At 35.8% G+C, this 21,453-nt stretch overlaps 2 protein-coding genes across 2 annotated transcripts; one reads left to right on the top strand and one right to left on the bottom strand.

Annotated features, from left to right (window-relative positions):
- The first annotated feature begins 160 nt into the window (after positions 1-160).
- On the top strand, positions 161-3,734 carry LOC141815295 (beta-glucuronosyltransferase GlcAT14A). Its single transcript, XM_074703229.1, has 4 exons — positions 161-839; positions 1,381-1,456; positions 1,568-1,683; positions 2,864-3,734. Exons 1-4 carry the CDS (start codon positions 224-226, stop codon positions 3,376-3,378), a joined length of 1,323 nt encoding a protein of 440 aa, XP_074559330.1. The 5' UTR covers positions 161-223; the 3' UTR covers positions 3,379-3,734.
- Positions 3,735-5,015: 1,281 nt separating this feature from the next.
- Positions 5,016-20,030, bottom strand: LOC141815024 (pyrophosphate-energized membrane proton pump 2). The gene is made up of 15 exons (XM_074702984.1): positions 19,905-20,030; positions 19,072-19,186; positions 18,370-18,573; positions 15,169-15,320; positions 14,931-15,078; positions 14,718-14,850; positions 13,573-13,745; positions 12,761-12,881; positions 8,071-8,258; positions 7,457-7,894; positions 7,090-7,254; positions 6,845-7,000; positions 6,655-6,766; positions 6,316-6,535; positions 5,016-5,299 (listed from the first exon to the last, which is right to left on the bottom strand). The coding sequence occupies exons 2-15, from the start codon at positions 19,159-19,161 to the stop codon at positions 5,200-5,202; spliced, it is 2,400 nt and encodes a 799-aa protein (XP_074559085.1). The 5' UTR covers positions 19,162-19,186; positions 19,905-20,030; the 3' UTR covers positions 5,016-5,199.
- Positions 20,031-21,453: the final 1,423 nt, after the last annotated feature.

Raw genomic sequence — 21,453 nt, 5'->3', positions numbered from 1 at the left:
AATGAATCGACATGGCATTTGCCATTCGGATTGATTGTTCCATTCCGGCTTCTATCAACTGCTAAAGCATTTCTTTAATCATGTAAAAAAGTGGACTGGAGACTGGAGAGGCCAATGCGAAATCAATCTAAAGCCTTTCTTTATCAGCTGATTTAGATCGAGAGCTTGAACAAGAACTGGGATTTCACATCACAAAAAAGCTGAGCAGGAGCAAGGAAAAGAGATGCAGCCAACCTCCTCCTCCTCCTCTCCAAATCCGCCCGCTTCTTCTTCTTCTCCTCAGCCGCCGCAGCCGCATCCCTTCTCCGCTTTTCCCAAGGAATCCCGCAACCTCTACTGGATCCTCCTCACCTCCCTCGTCTCCCTCTTTCTCATCCTCTCCTTCTCCTACCCCTCTTCTTCCCCCTCTGCCTCCTCCTCCGCTCCCCACCTCCGATCTGCCACCGCCGAAGCCGCCGCCGCCGCAGCCGCCCTCCTGTCCTCCTCCCCGCCGCCCCCCTCTATTGCCTACTTCCTCTCCGGCTCCGCCGGGGACGACGGCCGCCTCCTGCGCCTCCTCCACGCTGTCTACCATCCTAGAAACCTCTACCTCCTCCTCCTCGACGGCGCCGCTCCACAGGACCAGCGCGAACGCCTCGCCCTAGCCGTCCGGGCGGTCCCGGCCTTCCGATCCGCACGGAATGTGCACGTCGTGGGGAAGCCGGATTTCGCCAACCCTCACGGATGCTCTTCCCTGGCCGCCACCATCCATGGCGCCGCGATTTTGCTTCGGATTGGAGCGGACTGGGACTGGTTCGTCAATCTCGACGCGTCGGAGTACCCTCTTGTGACGCAGGATGGTAGGGTTAGCTCCTCTTGTAGCATCAACCAACTATTTCGTTTTTACACTGACCTTAAAAAGCATCCATTTGCGTTGCTAAAACGTAGTTCTGCTGCTGCTGCTTTGACCTTGATTAGTTAATCAGTGTGTTAATGTTAACCCATTTCTTACTTTGTTGAAGTTTTCTGAGATTAAAGAGAAGAGACTTGGCCGCGATTCAAACCCCTTTTCACAATAGGCTTATATTCTCGTAACAAAAAATTTGTCAAATGTGATTATGTATATCCTAAGCAAATACGTTCAAGTGTTAATGGTAATGTGATAGTATGCTCATTTATCTCGAGGAATCCCATTCGCCAATGCCGGAATAACTATAATTTCTACGCTGGAGGAATTATATATGATTGGATTTGAAATTTAAAATCATGTACTAGCCCTTTCTTTGCTATTGCTCTTAAAAGTTCTCCATGTTGTTCACATTGGTGTTTGCGAGATAACTTAGCCATAGTTCAGTTGTAAATTTGTAACAAATCCTAATTTGCCTTTTTATTGTTTCTCAGATCTCCTTCATGTATTTTCTTTCCTACCAAAGGATCTTAACTTTGTTCAGCACTCCAGTTATATTGGTTGGAGAGAGTAATTCAACTTGCCCCTATTTGTTTATTAGTTTTCTCCTATCTTTTACTGAAACACAATTTTTATCATTTTGTTCACAATGTGAACTCATAAATGAACCCATTGTGACAGGTCATGGCAACTGAGACCTATCATTGTCGACCCTGGTCTATACCTCTCCTCCAGGACTGATATCTTCTATGCTACTCAGAAGCGCGAGTTTCCAAATGCTTATAAGTTGTTCATAGGTTGGTATCAAACTTCCATGGAAATAATGTGCTTATGGATCCTTTCATGCACTTGGAATTTTAGATTAGCAACAAATTAGAGAGTACAAAATTGATCTTCTTGTATTTGTGTAGTTATTTATTATGTTAACCACTAAAATCTTTGATTCTTCAATGCATTTTCTTTGAACTAATATCTTCATATGCCTAAGTTCCATTATAGTAGTATATCTTCAACCGTGGACCCTTAGATGCATGTCAATATCAGTGGTATGCCCCTGTCAATAATATTCCACTTATTCTACAGAGTTAATCCTATAACCTTGCTTAAGATGGAATAGCACTGGCCAAATGAGGATAATGGACGTATATCACTAAATTAGCACATGATGAAAAATTGATGGTTTAAAACTTGTTTAGAGGTGGGTGGAAACATTATTTCCATTCATCTATGAAATATCACCAGTATTCTTCTGCACAACCGTACTGTAAATAGTGTGGTTGAGGCCTCTCCATCATCTCTTGTTTGGAAATTTTAAAGTGGCTGATGTTTATGAAACACAAAAGAGCTATGTATTTGTTTTTCACCACATCCAAGCTCCTTTTAATAATTTTAAATGCATTCCTCAGTGAATAAGGATCAAGTAGAATCATAGTCTAGGTCACATTGTATGTGAATCATCCAATCAAATGAATGTTTCTCAATGGGTTTCATATTTTGGTTTCAGATAGACAGGCATTTAACATTTCAATTCTTAGAATTCAAGGAGTTTCCCTTTGGTAGATCTATGAATTTAATGCATTATTACCATGAGTCATGACTAAGATTAGTTGTGCGCGCATCAACACTGCTAACTGCTGTACCTGTAGTTAATCTTTGTTTTATTGTCATATGAGTCTAATATGATTATGTGATTTTCTTTCAAGATACTTTTTCTTTGTGGTACATAGAGTCCGTTACGAATTGCCCACTTGAATGGCGATTGAATTCTAGAGCTTTTCATTCCATAATCCACTTCCTTTAACTGAGGTTTCTTCACTATTCAATTGCTTGCCACCTGAGCTTCCGTGTATTTCACAGTTATATCATTTCAATGCAGCATGTTTTTATGAAGTATATCATTTCAATTTGCTAATCATTCCAAGTGCAGATAATGAAACAAGGGAGATACAAGAATGCTTACAATACCTTGTACTGCAGGTTCTTCTTCTGTTATTCTGAGTAGGAAGTTTTTAGAGCACTGCATCTTGGGTACTGACAATTTGCCAAGAACTCTTCTGATGTATTATGCAAATACACCTTCACCACAGACAAACTATTTCCAAACTGTTCTATGCAACTCGCCCGCATTTAACAGAACTATTGTTAATCACCACCTGCACTACTTGGAACAGGATGCATCCCCAAAGAAGAAACTCCGCCTGTTGATTTTGGATGACCTAAAAAACATGACTATCAGTGGTGCAGCCTTTGGTGCAAGGTTCTCTAAGGATGATCCTGTGCTAGATCACATTGACAAGGAAATTTTGAGTCGGGATCCTGGCAGGATAGTTCCTGGAGGCTGGTGTTTAGGTGGCAGCCATGGTGATCCATGTGCTGTATGGGGTAAACCTGACGTTCTTACTCCAGGACCTGGAGCAACGAGGCTTGCAAGATCTATTGCAGATATGCTCTCAGATGAGAGATTTCATGCACAACAATGTATATGGGACTGACGCTTGTATGAGGTACTTCAGCTGCCACAAGACTGTTGCATATCGTCACCCTACCTATTGTTGTCTTGTCTTGAGATCAATTTTGTACCATGGATACCACAATTTTCTTATGCATCTTGTGATCCCTTGCCCTTGCCTTGCGATCAGAAGTGAATGGGACTGTAATTCCTTTCTCCAACTTAGAAATTAGAATCTCTGGTGCTTTCAATTTGTTCGTCAGGTTTGAGTAGATGAATTTGGTTTGGTCTCTCAAATATACCAAACTTGGTTTTGCAAGGTGAACCTTGTGGTCTGGGGATATTCCATTGCAACAATTGAATGGAATTTGATGGCCTATTTAATATATGCTTTTCTTTTTTTCCTCTAATTATTTTCGGCCAATTTGACTTAAATGACCTGTTGATTGACCCAACAAACTTATCCAATTTGCCCTGTTTAACAAGTTTGCTCTGTTCCAATTGATCTACTCGAATTAAATCAGTTTGCCTTGCTTACATGACTAAATCGTTCCATCAACTAAATTACTTCACCTAAACTGCCTGGGGGCATTCAATAGAGGTATAATGACTTGTAATTTTGAAGTGACAGTTAATGAATAAATATATTATATCCAATAGAGGTATAATGAAAATTCTCTTAAAAAGTGGAATGAATTGAAGTTATTCAATGTTAAAATAAAATCATTATAAAAATAAATTATTCTAGTTTCTTTCCATTTATACCTATCAAACACGCTCTATCAGTTAAAAAAAAATGATAAAACCAAGGACCAATATCATTACGTCTAAGGTGATCATCCAAGGACCAATGTCAATATAACATAAAAATAAGTAAAAATGTTTACATCCATTCTCTAATAGCATGTATTTTATTTATACATAATAATTCATTTAGTTAGGTAAGAAAGAATCTTTAAGTTGTAAGTCAAACAAATTTAAATATGAATTTTAAGAAGTTTCTGGTTAATTAACATGTATTCGAGCCTGATCCGATCGCCCGCCCATCCGATCAATTATCCAAGCTCAATTATTTGATAATTACCGAGTCAGAGAAGAACAGAACTACAGAAGATGTAGGTGAAATCCGTGGTTAGTTGGTTATGACAATCGGCTCAAGATCTGTAAAAAAATAAATCAAGAAACTGCAGTTGATCACGTAATCCATAAATGATCGTGAGACCCTTGTCCTCTTTTATAACTCTACTACATTATAACAACTCAGAATATCCCAAAGACATATTAGTTCAACTCTCAATTCAAGAGTAGAGTAGTAGAGTACAACAGTAAAATAGAATTAATCAGATTCATAAATAAATTCAGTAAACTATTTTTATAAATAATCAGACTCATAAATCAATTCCTTAGCTACTAACTACAATGCATTATGAATTAATTCCCTCCTATAAAAGATAATATTAAAATTGAAATATTAATTATGAAATGACATGCCATTCGCACTTCTCCATTTAAATCAATAAAAAAATTTTATAAAATCAAATCGATTTTCAAAATTAATCAAGTTAATTAGAATTGAATATTTATTATTAAAAAATACTAGTTAGAGTAATAACCAAGGTTCATAAATCAACAGTGAAAACAAGAATAAGTTGATTGTTTTTCGATAATGGGCAATAATCATCGATTAATCAGCCGACTGCAATTTATACCATGTACGATCAATGTCAATTCATCGATAAAAATATCAGCACTAACTCACGACACGTTATTAATATTGCTCTACATCTGGAAAGAAAACAGCTATAACACAATGAAGTTGCCACCAACATTTCTATGACTGCAGATGCAGCAACTCTATTCTGTATCACAAAAAGACGGGTGCCATGACCAAAGTGATTGTTGCAAGCATCTTAATAAGAACATGTAGTGATGGCCCAGCAGTGTCCTTGAATGGATCTCCAACTCTGCAAGAGTCAAAAACAAAGTTCAGTACTTGAAGAAAGCAAATGTAATTATATTTATCTTTTTCCATTTTCCCAAGAATTGGAACACAATTTACTTGCCAAAATTTTACAGACCCTGCAGGATTGTTTAACAAAAGAATATACTTCAATTTTTTGCAGCCTAAGAAAACTCTCCAGCATTGTAAAACTTTAGCTTCAAAAGCAAATTAACAGATGTTCTATGAATTAGTAGAACAGAACTGGGTTTTCTTCGAACTAGGAAACTGTCCAGTGAGGTGGTACACTGCCTTCCAGAAGTGGAAGACAAGCACAGACCCACTTGTGTTGATCGACCAATGTGGCTCCATATGGGAAGACATGGGTTGGGAATCCTGGAAGTACTTAAAAATGGCTTCCTATGGTGTCACTAACCGAATAACTAAAGGAAAGAATGGTTTTGGATTTCCTCCCCTCACCAGGGAGGTGCCTTTTCTGAGTGACAATAAGCAAACTAACTGAGCTGCTTACCCTGAAAGCAAGGATACAAGGGAATATAGCATTGGATTCCTTCACTTGGCGGCTCACAGTAGCTCAGGAAGTACTTTTCATATTAACTGCCTGGTCAGATTCCCTTCCCAAAAGATACTCTTAGGCTTAGTTCCAACATAGAGTTCAATTTTCTTAATTCATGTTTTCTTCTGTCAACAATCTCAACTTTATTCCCAAACCTTCTGAAGTAAACAATTATGTCCCAAACATTTCAAGTTTGATCCAATAAACTTTGTTTACCCTGTTAAAAGAATATTATCGAGAATAAACATATGTTGTTGAATGCCCCCAACATATGCTAAAGGCATACATTTTTTTCCTACCAATATTAGCCAAAGAATTTCATTTCCTTGTTACAGATCTGCAATCATACTGGTGAAAGGGCACCGAAAAAAATTCATTAAAGGGACCGTGCATAGCTATCAGAAACATACATGTCGCATGCAGCAACTTCAGACAAATTAGGAAAAGGAATTTAAGAAGCTTACGTGTCACCAGTCACTGCAGCTTTATGGCAATCACTGCCTTTGCCTCCCAAAGCGCCAGTCTCTATATATTTCTTTGCATTATCCCATGCGCCTCCAGCAGTATTAAGGAAAAGAGCCATAAGAATACCAGAAACTGTAGCAAACATAAGCATTGAAGCTACAACTTTGGCACCAAGAAGCGGTTGCCCTGTATAGTAACCCAATAGCCGGAAGATGAATCCTGCAACCAAATGGCATATCATCCTCGAACCATCAACAAAACAGAAAATACACTCCTGTGCTCGCAAATGACTATGGAGAATCACTTGGAATGACTGCTTCTAAAGCAAAATTGCTTACCAATTACCACTGGAGAAATAGTGGCCAAAGCTCCAGGTTTTATCATTTCACGCAATGAAGCAGATGCCACAATAGCAACACAACGACTATAATCTGGTTTTTCTGTGTAGTCCTAGCAGCACACATTATTATCAATATACCCATCCATTAAATTTTGCAATTTATGTGGGACATATCCTGGAATACTTACCATAATGCCTGGTCTCTCAATAAATTGTCTACGGACTTCATTAACAACTTCTTGTGCAGTTCTTCCAACAGCAGAACAGGCCCAGGCACTAAATACAAATATAAGCATAGAACCTAATAAGCCTCCAATAAAAACCTCTGGAATTGCAATATCAACCTAAAATCCACCGACAAGGATGTTCAGCAAGAGATCATAGAAAATTATAACAAACAAATATCCTAGAGGAAAAAATGAGTGATCGATACCTGATTAAAAGAGACATTAGCAAATGAAGAAACTTCATCCATATAAGCACTGAAAAGAAGGAAAGAGGCAAGTGCAGCAGAACCAATAGCAAACCCTTTTGTGGTAGCTTTAGTAGTGTTACCTACAGCATCTAAAACGTCTGTGATTTCTCGAACACTTTCAGGCTGCAAGCAAAAAATAGTCAATGTGTTATACCATATATCACACTGGATAAAAAAGGATTTGAGCCCTCGGCATCAGCACCACCTACTAAACTTTAACATAATCTAACAATAGTTGATTTTACAAGTACACATATAAGAAATGATTTGTACATTGCCCATCAAATTAGAGAAATAGGTCAGTGAACTTCTTGATAACATGTACCTGTTGACTCATCTCCACAATCCCACCAGCATTATCAGCAATAGGACCAAACATATCCATGGTGAGAACATATGCTGCAGTGCTAAGCATTCCCATTGTTGCTACAGCTGTCCCAAATAAACCACCAGTTGGATATCCAGATTCATCCACCAGACCTGAGGTATGTCCTAGCCAATAGGCTGAAATAATAGCTACACTTATCACGAGAACAGGAAGAGCTGTTGATTCAAGTCCCAAACTAACACCAGCAATTATGTTAGTTCCATGACCTGTAGCACTAGAAAGTGCTAAAACTCGGACAGGTTCATGCTTGTAATCAGTGTAATACTTGGAGATCCAAACAAAAGCATATGCTGTCATTATTCCTACTAACCCACACAAGGCAAAATTTAACCATGCAGAAGGTGCCTGTTCTGTGTATAGGAGCCATCTGGTAGACTGAAACATCAACAGTAAAACAAAATGTTAATAGGTCAGATAATTATAATAATTTAACAAGTGAAAACAAATGAACCAAACCTTGAAATAATGAAAAGATGGAAGTTCAAGTGAAAAATCACCATAAAGTAAAATGTATTCATGTTAGGTAGCATCTGTACATATAAGTTGCTTACCACCCCAAATGTCAGAACAGCCAAAATGATCGTGACGGAGTAGCCTTTCTGAAGTATAGCCATTGGATCCTCAGCAGGAGCTACAATACCAGAATCACGCATACCCCTAATTGATAGTATCCCAATAGATGAGACCACTAAGTCAAAAGAATGGACAACAAGAGGAAATAATATGAACCCTGAAGGATCTGCATAGGAAAAAAAACAGCTTTGTTTAACATAACCTCAAACTTAAAATAGATGCAAAATATGAGCAATTCAATATTCATAAAATTGGATGATGATATAAGTAGTAAAGAATTCTACACTTCAAATTGAAAAGTCTGACTGCATTTCCTTTCGACCTGTCCCATCCGGTTCAGGATAAGATATTTGAACTCGAAGGGATTAAAAGAGGTAAAATGCAGTGAGCATCAATTACTTTGAGTTCTGTCCATGACACAATTAAAACACTCTTTTGGAAGAAGAGTAACTGAGTTTTGATGGAAGGGAGCTCTCCTATCTCTCTTACACACTCTTTTTTCCTTCCTCTTTGATTTACTTGCTCTCAAACAAGTTATGAAAGCAGAATTTCTCACAAAATATTCTTGTATGTTTCAAAATCTCCATGTGAAAAATCCATGAAGGGATTTTTGTGATAAGACTTGATTGCACACACCTCCGAAGCCAGAGATTAGTAACTATAGTTTAAATTCCTGAAAACAACTTAAAAGTTGGTTAGCATGAAAGCAATCTATGTAACTTCAAAAGTATAATTGTCATAACCTCATCATCCTCAGGAGGCAGTTGTTGGACTCACTATCTATGTTGACAAGCTAACACCACAATCAAAGTTGGAGAACCCACTTTTTGTGATATGGCTTAAAGTAGTTAAACAAAATTAGTATCCACTTAGAGCTTAACAAGAGATTCATTTAGCACACTTGATCCTTCATTCATTATGTGGTCATAAGCTAATGCAATATGTTTCATTCATTATGTGGTCATAAGCTAATGCAATGTGTTTCCTCACTGAATAAGCATAAGTGGTCATATAAACAGCTTTTGTAGTTGCTTTTCAAAACAAAAGTAAGTACCCTCAACTCATTTCGGTATTAAAATTGAACAAAAAAAATCAGACAATCCAGATGACATGTTGGGTAGTAATCAGTGCAGGATCAGACTCAAACACAATTCATATCGTAAAAATGATTGGATTTTGCGATTCAGCCAAATCCAACCCAGTTTAATAAAGAATTAAAAGAAAATCAAAATGTTATCTGATATCATAATAGCCTAAAATGCTTACTAGATTCTGTTCCTTCATGACTCCATCTTTCCCTTTCCATATTCCACCATTTCACCATACTAGCTTTACTAGCTTTATGTTGTTCATCTCCCTCACACTGAATCTTTGTGTCATCCATGGTATCATCCAACTATCTCATGGCTCAACGACTTCACATGGAAAACTACTTCGCCTCACCAAGTCACCTAAATCCATCGCTTAAGCATTGTCCCCCATTGCCTTGATTTGCATAGGAATCAATCCCCTACTCCATAGCATTGTCATATGGGCCATCGATTTTGCATGGTCAAATGCAACACCCAATTCTTTGCCTCATTGCCCTTACATGTCATTGCCAATAATATCCTAGAACAGTGGCTCTCTATGGATAAGAAATAAACTATTATTGTCCAATGCCCACCAAACTAAAAACCCAAATAACTCCACTCTCCTCTATCCTAAAAGGCTAAACTTTGAACATTGTCCAACTGTTATGTACACAGTGGACAATATAATCCTGATTGTGATCAAGAATAAATTTGCATATTTTATGTAATTGTCCAACTTTGATCAATATGTTTTATAATCACAACATATAATTTGAATATAGAATATAGATCAAGAAATAAGATTTATCAGATATATCATATAAGTGCCATACAAATATACTACTAAGTACTAGAATGTGGTTGTTGTGTTGTACCTAATTGTGATCCAGAAATAAATTAGCATATTTTATGTGATTGTCCAGCTATGATCAATATCTTTTGTAATCTAAACATCTAATTTGAATACAGGATATAGATCAAGAAATAAGACCTATTAGATATATCATAGAAGTGCCATACAAATGTACTACTAACTATATAAAATGTGATGGTTGTGTTGTATTGTGTATATATAAATTTGATATTTATATATGTTCCATTACGTCTGTTATAGTTTTAGTATACATCAAGTACTATAATCCCTATTGACTTCTTGTCTGCAACAATTATTAACATGCAAAAGATAGTATAATTTTTTGATAGTAAGATTTAACAGGGATGTCCTCGTGTAGTCTAGCCAAAAGGAAGAATTCTCCAGCAACTATTGGTGAGACTGCATGATCTGAGATCATGTCAAAAAAATAGAGATAGCCTAAGAAATGTAAATTACAAGCATTGCAAAAATCCTATCTTCAGTGATATGTATCATGTTAAACACCATTTAGTGTGTAGAAAAAGAGACATGGGAGTAAACAAATGTGCAGAAAATATGTGTGCAAAAGTGTTCCTGATCTGAGTAATTGTTCAGCAATTTAATGGAAGAATAGGAAAGGGGGAGGAAGGGCGAGATGAATTTTTCATGATCATGGTGACATGGAGAATCTCACTGTGAGAGTTGCAGACACTGAAAAATATTGGTAGAAAAAAGAGGAAAAGCATGGATGTTTTGTTAAAAAGACTCAAAATACCTCTGTAAGCACCAAATACACTCAAGCACCATGAATCAAAAGATGAAAAAGATTTGTGTGGAGAAAGTTCTCAGCCAATAGCAAGATTCTATACAAGTATTATTCCATTCAATTGCACTAGCAATCCTGAATTTGCATAGATTTTCAATATTCTTAGATGATATGGTTTTTTATTTCAAGCCTCCTTCCACCTTCACGTCATGACAACAACAACAAGAAATGTACAGGAGTGAGCCACCCTCTTCTGAAGAAAGAAGCTAAGCTCACAGTTGATCAAGTGAAGTATAAGACAGTGGAAGAAGCTCGGTTATTCCATTATGTTTGGTGCAAGGACTAACAAGAAAAGGTGTTCTAACATGTAATTGTCTAGTTAATAGCCCTATGGGAATATTTTTGGCATACGTCATGTGCCAATGTGTCTTGCTTGTCTCATACAGCAGAAAAGACATCTGAAAACCTCTGATGATATGGTGGAAAGGCTTAAAGAGGAAAATGTAGCGCAGGTAATAAGTGATAATGTTGCAAACTATAAGGCAAACATAGGAATTATTGATGCAATAAATAGCTGACTCTATCTACTGCTTGCTGTTTGGACATTATTTTGGTGGATCTCAAGAAGTTATTGCTTATTTACATGTGACCACTCACAACTTTTAGACGTGAAAGAACATCACTTATTGCAATGTTGAGGCAACTAACCAAAGGAAAAGATTTAACTATGGCATCAACAAGTTGTTTTGCAATAGATTATTTGACTTCAGGATGCCTTATTCATATGAAGATCAAAGATGATGATTTTCAACTCATTGATGATTTAAAATCTATAAAGTCTCTGTGCCTCGATGAAGGGAAAAAATCAACATATTGCACTTTAATAGCAAATTCTCATAAAGATGCCATTGTGCTTGTTAGAGACTTAGAGCTATATTTCCATTAATTAAGGTGAGAACTGAGAAGAATGGGAGCAAAATGGGATTTATTTGTGAGGGAATAGACTGGGAAAGGAAAATTCAATTTAATATTTAAAAAGTATCAAGAGGAGGTAATATTGAATTTTTAAAATTACATATATAAGTTTATTTACATAGACCTAATTACTAATATTTTTCTCTTAACTTTCTAGATATGTGCCCATATGAAATAGGGGGGTGTTGAAATCAAGATAGGACTATGATTGCTTAGTTCTTGATGACGAAGGAAGAGAAAAGAACAAAAAACAGATTGATCGACTTAAAAAGGCGGTAGGGTTGTTTAGTTGCCCTGATATGATGAAGATGATAAGAAAGGATGTTGATATTGCTCCACAAGTTGTGCAAATTTTGTTTGTCATTATTATTCAAAACATGCATGTTATTTAGCACAATTTTGGAATTCTGATGCTTAGTTATCAATGATGTTGATTCTTAAACCTATATTTGAGTTTAGGCATGAACAGTGTGATGTAATTTTTACTATAGATGTTTCATTATTTGTTTCAAATATGAGATGTTTGATGATGTTATCTATAAATAATATTTGAAACGAATTATATTAATTTTTTAAAATTATAGGCTCATGACATCTTAATAACAAAATTCATAATCCGACTACACTTGTCCAATCCTACATAGAAAGCAAGATTGACTTTCGTGCTCTCTAGAAATAGGAAAGACCAATATATAAAGGGGTGAATAGGTACTAGGAAACAAAAACTTAAGTAGATCCCACCTACTAATATCCTTACAAACACTAACATCAGTAATAGCAACTACACAATTAACATATAAATACACCTATCAAGAATCAAGATAATTCTGAAAACCCGAGAGAATTTAAAATGGGATAAAAGAACATGGATTGAAAACATGAGATAATTGCATAACATAAGTTCGATATTGCAGCACATATTTAGAGAGAAAAATGTGATTTTTGTGGAAGCAGAAGTTCAACTTTGCAACTACAAATTTTATAAGAATAACAGCCCTTGCCTTCAATTTTGCAGCGCTGAGCCATTGTTCCTCCGAGTATCATAGCACTGATTATTTCTGCTGCTATGCTCTCAAAGAGATCTGCACCTCGAGCAGCACAGTCACCCACATTATCACCAACCTATAAGACCAGCTGTGTAATTAAAAGTTTATATAAAATAACAAATTTAAAAAGTACAAAAGCAATCATGAAGGAAACTAACCAATGATATTCTTACATACAAACTTCTAACAACATGAACTAAGTAGAAGCAAAGCCAACTTGCATGTCTGAATACAGTGATATCAAAGTCAGCACAACAACAATTAGTACAAAAATACTTGTCTAGTGCAAGATGCACATTCAAGTTTTTAAGTCCTTAATCTTCACTTCTAACATTAAAGAATCATTCAGGTTTCAGCCCGATGAAAAAACAAGTTTTAAATTCCTCAATCATCACTTCTCAAATTGAGATTGGGTAAGCATGTTCTCATATAAAAAATTTTGTTTGCATACTGAGTACTCATATTTGATGTTGCCTAGACAATATCTTGATCCACCAGAAGCTTTCTCCTGTACATAATCATTATCCATTCGCACTCGAAATTAAACAAAAAATCCTTTAATGCAAAAGACCATAACTAGAATGGCACTAAGTTAAAAAAGCTTCATAGAGGAATTAAAGTATATGAATAAGAAGAGGGAAAAATCACCACCAGGCAAAAACTGATTGGAGACGCTGATGAACAACATAAGAAAAGCACTAAGAATATGTTGAAAAGTGAACTATTAGGAGTAACTTTGTTTTGATAAACAAAGTTAAAGGCATTACCAAGTCTGCAATCACAGCAGGATTTCTTGGATCATCTTCGGGTATTCCCTGTTCCACTTTTCCAACAAGGTCAGCACCAACATCAGCTGCTTTAGTATATATTCCACCACCCAACTGAGCAAAAAGAGCAACAAAAGAAGCACCAAAACCATATCCCACAAGAAGAAGAGGCACTGCACGAGCACACAAAGGAGGTCTCAATTGGGAAACAAATTTGAGTGCTAAGTGCATATTTATAGTCATAAATTCACCCTCAACCATATCTTGAGTTAAAGATTGAGGACTTTGGAGTGTCTAACTTCTTTCAAATACATCAATCAGAACTACAGCAACAATCAGAACGAAGATAAAGATTTTAATTTGCTTCAGCCTTGCTTGTCAATTTTCAAAAGATATTGGAAAATGGATTGCAAATACAATTATCCACTTCAGAAACTAAAACAATTCTAACCATTGCAATATTTAAACCGTAGCGACAATTCTTGTGTTGCACAATTTCACAACAGCAACAGAATGGAAGTTTCTAAAGTAGGAAAAGAGTTGGTATCGGCAATATGTTCATGCAACAGAAAAAAAAAGACTAGTGTGGGACCAGTCAACCTTGAGCTCACTGATTCAGTTGTTTCCTAAGCAGAGTCACTTTACCTTCCAAGTCACTGTAATTCAGAAGACTAAAAATGATATACAATCTCGTAAGGTTGCTCGGATTAGATTTAGAAATGTCAAAGGCATTCAATATCTGCATTCTACTTTAAATTCACCAAAAGAAACTAAAAAAAAGTTCTTGCAGACTAAGGTATATGCATCAAAATCTGACCCCCCTACAATGTGCATGCTTAATAAAGTAATAGATTAAATTATTTCTTTTATGTAGTACATCAATCTACACCAATAGTTGTAGCTTCGTCGTTTGATAATATTCCCAGATAATATTGATGCCAAATGTAACATACTAAAAGCCTCTTGCAGACCCTAACTGTATATAGTATGTTTTGATGCCAAATGTAACATTGCCTAGACCCTAACTGTATATAGTATTTTTTGATGCCAAATGCAACATATTACAAGTCTCTTGCAGCCCTAACTCTATATAGTATTATTGTGGAAGTTGTAACAATTGAAGTGCCTTTTCACCATATACTTACAGTCTGTAACCTTCATTGAACCAGGAGAATCTACTCCAAGGAAAACATAAAATGTTGCATATAGAAAGGCCACACCAATTACAGCCATGCCAACCACAACAATTGCTGAGAAGCCGCCTGCCCGTACAGCAATCTGATTTTGGAGCCAATTAGTAAAATGGATAACTAGAATGTGATGGCATTTGCAAGGCAAAACACGAGATTTTGAAAGACCTGCAATGCCTCTCGTGCAGAACGCCTAGCAGCGCTAGAAACTCGAACATTTGCCCGTACAGATACCCACATCCCAATATAACCGGCTATCCCTGAACATAAAGCCCCCAGAAGAAAAGCAACAACCGTAATATAGGCAGATGTTGATCTAAAATACCATAAAGAGGATGAGAAGATTTGGTGATAACAATATTTAGTAATGCACAAAATTCTCAATAGAGAGAGAGTAAGAAAGAACCTGCCCAAACCAGATGATTCCTGTTGCGGGGTCATATTGCGAAATAGATATATGCAAAGAATTACAAGTGCTAATAACATCGCCATTCTAGAAATAGTTCCATATTGAGTTTTGAAAAACCCTTCAGCCCCATCTCGTATAGCTTCAGATATCTAAGAACAAAAAGTGTAAAGAAATATACCAGGAAAAGTGGAAGGTATTTGTTAACATATGATTGTAAGAAGCACTTGAGTTAAAAATTGGATACTGGTTTTTGCAGATAAACAAAATTTTCAATTAGTTGTTTCCAGAAGACATGCTAGATTGGACTTGCAGCAAGACTTTTTATTTCTTGTTGAATAATACTCAAAAAGTCAAAATATCTATCCACCTTTACCAGAATGTTAGAATGCTTAGTGATGCTATCAAGTTAGAACAGATATGACACTTAAACTTGGTCAACCACAAAGTGTGTGCTGAGTAGAATGTGAAAAAACAATTATTGAGAATAATACTGGATTCATTTATATTCTCTATAGTTTTTGTCACCTCAAACAATAGGGTTACACAACTAATAGAAGCTAAACCATAATCATGAAGGTATGGGGTCATTGTGTAGTTCATTTCATATACTAAATTTACACATTGGCAATGAAAGAAAGTACTTTAAATATATGTAACCATGAACCAGGATTTAAAATCTTGAGCCATGTTGGTGTTTTAGTGTTTGACTAGAGCAATACTGTTTCGGTATCGTGTCAACATTCCGATGTATGGTATCAATGATAATTTGGAGGTGGAAGGAGGAAAGAGATGAAGAAGAAAGGATAAAACAACAATATAGTTAAATTCAATCTTTCCTTTACATATGGAATGCTATGATTTTGAACGGAGACAAACTATAAAAATAATAATAATAACATTATCTCAATTTTTAACATGCCAAGGGGTGTCTAGTGTTGACATCAAGTGATAGTCGTTGACACGATTAAAACAACGACACAGGAGACATAGTCTCGGTATTGAGTAGTATTAAGTTTCGATAATTTATCAAACAATATGTTTCAACCTTTTGTCGGACACAGTACAAGATTTCAAATGATGCAATGAACATTAAATTGAATGATCAACAAATTGAATGACCACATTGTATAGGCAAAGTAACAAAAAATGGTAGTTGAGTTCAGACAAAGTTAATGATTCACATTCTTACACAATTGAATAAATAAGCAACAAAACAAAGGAGTAAGCAAGGGAGAGTGAATGGCAAAGGAAAAGCAATGAAGAGGAAGCAGAAGTTGACAACAAAATATTTGAAAACGAAATATCAGCTTGTAGATAATAATTATGCATAAAAAAATTGAAACATAGACCATCAAACTGGTTTCATGGTCATTGTCATTGTCAGCATCAACAAATCATGTAAATCTAAAACTATTTATGGTTCCCCATATGAATCTTATCCCTCAATTAAAGTTAATTTAGGTAATTTAAGTAGCAAAAAAGAATATAGAAATTTAAATTTTTATCATAGAATTCAAACTTCAAAAGTAGAATAAACTTTAAATGGAATGCAAAATGAAAAAATAGTTGGACCATATGATATTCCGATAGAGGTATAGAAGTACCTAAGGAAATAATGTATTAAATGACTTAGAAAGTTATTCAACTTAATATTGAAAGAGAGCGAGTACTCTAGTTCCCTTATACAAGAACAAAGGAAACATACAAAATTGTATAAATTATAAAGGTATTAAACTAATGAGTCATACCATGAAATTTTGAAAAAAAAAGTAATAGAAAAAAAAACTAAGGAAGACCATGATAATCGAAAATCAATTTAAATTCATGATTAGAAGGTTGGCAATAGAAGTTATACATCTTCTTAGATAACTAATTGAAAAGTGAACATAAGCAAGACTTACATATGGTATTCATCTATCTAGAAAAAGTTTATGATAGAGTTTCAAAAGAAATTATATGGAGAATCCTAAAAGAGAAAGGTATTAGCGTATATTGAACTAATTAAGGATATATATAAAGATATAATGACAAGAGTGAAACTTTAGGCGGATTAACTTAAGTGTTTCTCATAAAGATAAGGTTAAATTAAGGATCAGCTCTAAGTCCTAATCTTTTTACACTAATCATGAACGAACTGACTGGACACATCTAAGACAAGGTATCATGGTGCATGTTGTTTGCAGATGATATTATTTTGGTAGATGAGACATATGAAGGAATAAATGTTAAACTCAACTTTAGCAGGAAATGCTAGAAGTGAAAAATTTTAGACATAATAAAGTAAACACAGAATATATGAAATTTAAATTTAACAATATTAGACGTAATGAGACAATTATTAAGATAAGAGATGACAAATTGTCTGTAACCAAGAGCTTTAAGTATTTAAGATCATTTTTGTAAAAGGATGGAGGAATTGAGAGAGAGATCTTATATAGAATACAAATTGAATGGTTGAAATGGAAGGGAGCATCAAGTGTTCTTTGTGATCATAAAATACCTCTAAAACTTAAAGGAAAGTTCGATAAAATGTTAGTTAGACCTGCTATGTTATATGGAGTTGAATATTAGACTATGACTCGAGCACATAAGCAGAAGATGAGAGTTGCAGAGATAAGGATATTTAAGTGGATGTATAGATATACGAGGATAAACAGGATAAGAAATGAGAATATTTAAGAAAAAGTTGGGATTGCATGAGGAAAAATTCCGAGAGATGGGTTTAAAATGGTACGAGCATATACTTAGATGATCAATAAATGCTCCAGTTAGGCAATGTGAAACTATGACAAATAAGCACATCAAATGAAAAAGAGAAAGACAAAAAAAAACTTGATTAACAACAATAAGTCAAGATTTATTTAGATATATATGATGATATAGTAGGACATAGAACCTAATGATGTAGAAGAATCCATATAGCCGACCCCACCTAGTGGGATAAAGGTTTGATTGTTATTGTTCTAAAAGAATATTAAGCTATTAACCCTAAAGGAACAAAATGACAATCGGATACTCTTAATGCTTTGATTGACCAAAAAAATGATGTTCGGAGTTTAGACAAAGAAAAGCTAAGAAGCTTAACAAAGAATCTAAACCATGACCTAGAGAAAACCAATATCACATGCAGCAGAAGCATCAGACTAAAGATACCCACATAAAAATAAGAAGAATAATTACAAGATAGAAAAACAATACCTCAACCATTTCAGAAGGCCCCTCATCCTTTGCAAGGACCCACTTTGTGAGATAAACAGAAAAGAAGAAGCTAATGATACAGATGGAGAACACGAAGAAAATAATTGGTGAAGTACTAGCTCCAAGGTAGAACATCATTCCAACCAGCAAAAGCAATAGGACATACAAGACACGTGCATTTATTCCCAACAAAATCCGGAATATCTGGAAGAAGGTAAATAGAAGCGAGCAGAAGTTAGAAGTAAACAGGTTACAAAACACAAACTACTATCTTACAGTTTCAACAAGACAATTTCCTAATGTTAACCAACAATTCTTGCCAATTCATATGCATGCATGATGCAACCTACAAATTGTAATGGAAATAATGAAGCTGCTAGTGTCCATGAGAACAATGTATTTATCATGGATGTGAAACAAGTGAAAGTATCAAAAACATAGAAAAATAATCCTCTGGTTTCAAAAGATCTTAAGCAACAATTCTCATCAACTCATTTAGATGCCTTGAGACATGTGAATTGCAAAGGAATTATGAAGCATTATTCAAAGAGCTGCCCATTAAAGAGACTGACAGAATGGTACAAGCCAAAAAATCAATCACACTGTCACAAACATGATAAGATCAGGCCATGTGAGTCCCAGTCAAACTTAATTGAATATGGTGAGACAAGAAGAATTAAACAACCAAATTCAGGATATTACCAAGGGGGCCTGTGATTTACTCCGCATGTTAGGGAATGTCCTTGACCTCTCCTGATACCCCCCTGATCCATTTTCCATGTCGACATACATTGCTACGGACGGAAGAGGATTCACCCTGTGTACCAAAAGCGAGACAAAATCCCAATGTGAGTAGCTTGCATATCAGTCACTGAATTGCTCTTGCAGGAACTGAAATCCCTGTCAGAAAACTGAAATCTGACTAAGTCATCTTATGCCCAAACGAGAAAAGAAAATCAACACTAATCCAACATCCAAAACAAAAATCACAAAGACACGGAAAAAACAACAAATCAACTAACCGGCACATGGCAGAACAGACACGCCATCAGAAAACCAAAATAAAAAAGCGTAAACAACACATCTATCACCAAAGGAGAACGTCTCTTGACAGTGAATACGCCAATGGCAAACATCCAACGACGGTGAAAAAAAGGACCTTTCACTTTTTGCTCATGAGTAACAGTCAGATGCCTGCTTTTAACTAGAAGAATTCATATGAAACAAGCCCATTCAGATCTCAGATCCTAAAATCGTATTTGGATGGATATGATCCATTCGGTGTACCTTTGATCTCTATCGATTCTTCAACGGCCTATTTCTGCGTTTCGGCATATACCTTCTTTTCTTCGCTCATTTAACAATCAAGTTCCGTCTCGCTTTCACACACAAATAAGAACCGATACTACGTTATCTCAAAATTTTAGCGCAGAAAAACTCCATTCAATATTAGTCGAGATATCTGACCCCTAATTACTACTCGAAAGATCCCAGAAAACATGGAGAAGAAAAGTGGATTGGGAAAGAAGCCAGACCTTCTTTGGATTTCTGGCGCTAGCTGAGACCAACTAGGATGCGCCGGCGAAGGGTGCAGCCCTCGGATCTAGGATTCGGCACAGACGGGCCGTGTCCCTGAGACGAAGAACTAGGGGAGCGTAACCCATGCCATAAAAACTCCACGCGCTTATAAAAAAAACAATTTTTGGGGGGCTTCAATGAAAATATTCTTTCGATGGAAAATTTTAACATGCCCCAGAGTTTTTACCGACTTCTTACAAAATGTTAGAAAGTTCCAGAATTGTAAAAACATCCTCCAAAATTCTGTGTCCTCATCAAAACACCCCTCTTTGTTGAACAGGCATCGACGAGATTCCCATTAGGAAGGCAAAACATCTATATTATACCTTTAAGCTCTTATTGATCTTGCGAAACCAACTATCGGTGTGAAGCAATTTATCTTTTCACATATGATTATAAAATCGATCGTATAAGATCACTATGATGATGAATTTCATATTTTGCTAAAGAAAAGATGAACTCTCTTAGAAATAATATGCAAAATCTATGTTTTTCATGAGTGAAGATCTTTATACTCTATTTACTCAAAATTGGGAATGAGAAAAGAGATAAATTATACATAAACCGAGATACTTCACTTTGTTTATCCAATATAAAAATAATACGGCATTTTTCTTAACTATATAAGTAAGTATCTATATTACCCGGATCATGCATCTAATCTTTAAAATATCTAAATTGTGTATTATATTTCCGAAATACGCCTCATATTACCTACAAATTCTAAAGTATTTTAAATCAAAATCAATATATTTCTGAAAAACCTCCTCAATATATTTATACCTAAGATCTAAAATTGATAGGGGTGAATTAAATTAAGAGTACATCTTTAAAATTTGATTTACTTTACTAAATCAAAATTTTACTATTTGATTTACGTTATCGAATTTAGATACGACGACTTAGATATATTTAAAAGGTTTTCAGAAGTACATTAATTATGATTTGAAGTAATTCAAAGTTCTTTATGTCCATCGATCAATTTCGAACAAAATTAACATATGGATACTTGGACCATTCGAAAAGTTTGATATTTTTTAAACAAGAAGAGTCATAAAAAAATGATAATCCCAGTAGCCACATCTCTGGGGGTGGTCGGCCCGGTCCCACGGAAGTTTCCCACCGACCACCAGGGTAAATCAGGAAGCACAAACGGTGACCAATCCAGATGCCCAGCATCCTTTAATTGCGTTCTCCATTTGGAAGAAAATTTGCCACACCTCCATTTGGAAGAAAATTTGCCACACCTCCATTTGGAAGAAAATTTGCCACATCTCTGGGGGTGGTCAGCCCGGTCCCACGGAAGTTTCCCACCGACCACCAGGGTAAATCAGGAAGCACAAACGGTGACCAATCCAGATGCCCAGCATCCTTTGATTGCGTTCTCCATTTGGAAGAAAATTTCTGCAAATACGCCGTAGCTGGGGATCGAACCGCGGGTCCCTGAGTTACAACTCGGATGTCCTACCGTTGCACCATTACCCCGGGGACAACAAGAAGAGTCAT

This window comes from Curcuma longa, chromosome 21 (assembly GCF_044706935.1).
Source record: "Curcuma longa cultivar G26 ecotype Majalengka, Jawa Barat chromosome 21, ITB_CL_G26_1.1, whole genome shotgun sequence".
Taxonomy (NCBI): domain Eukaryota; kingdom Viridiplantae; phylum Streptophyta; class Magnoliopsida; order Zingiberales; family Zingiberaceae; genus Curcuma; species Curcuma longa.
Note: the sequence above shows the minus strand (reverse complement) of the source record. Positions and strands in the feature narration are given on the sequence as shown.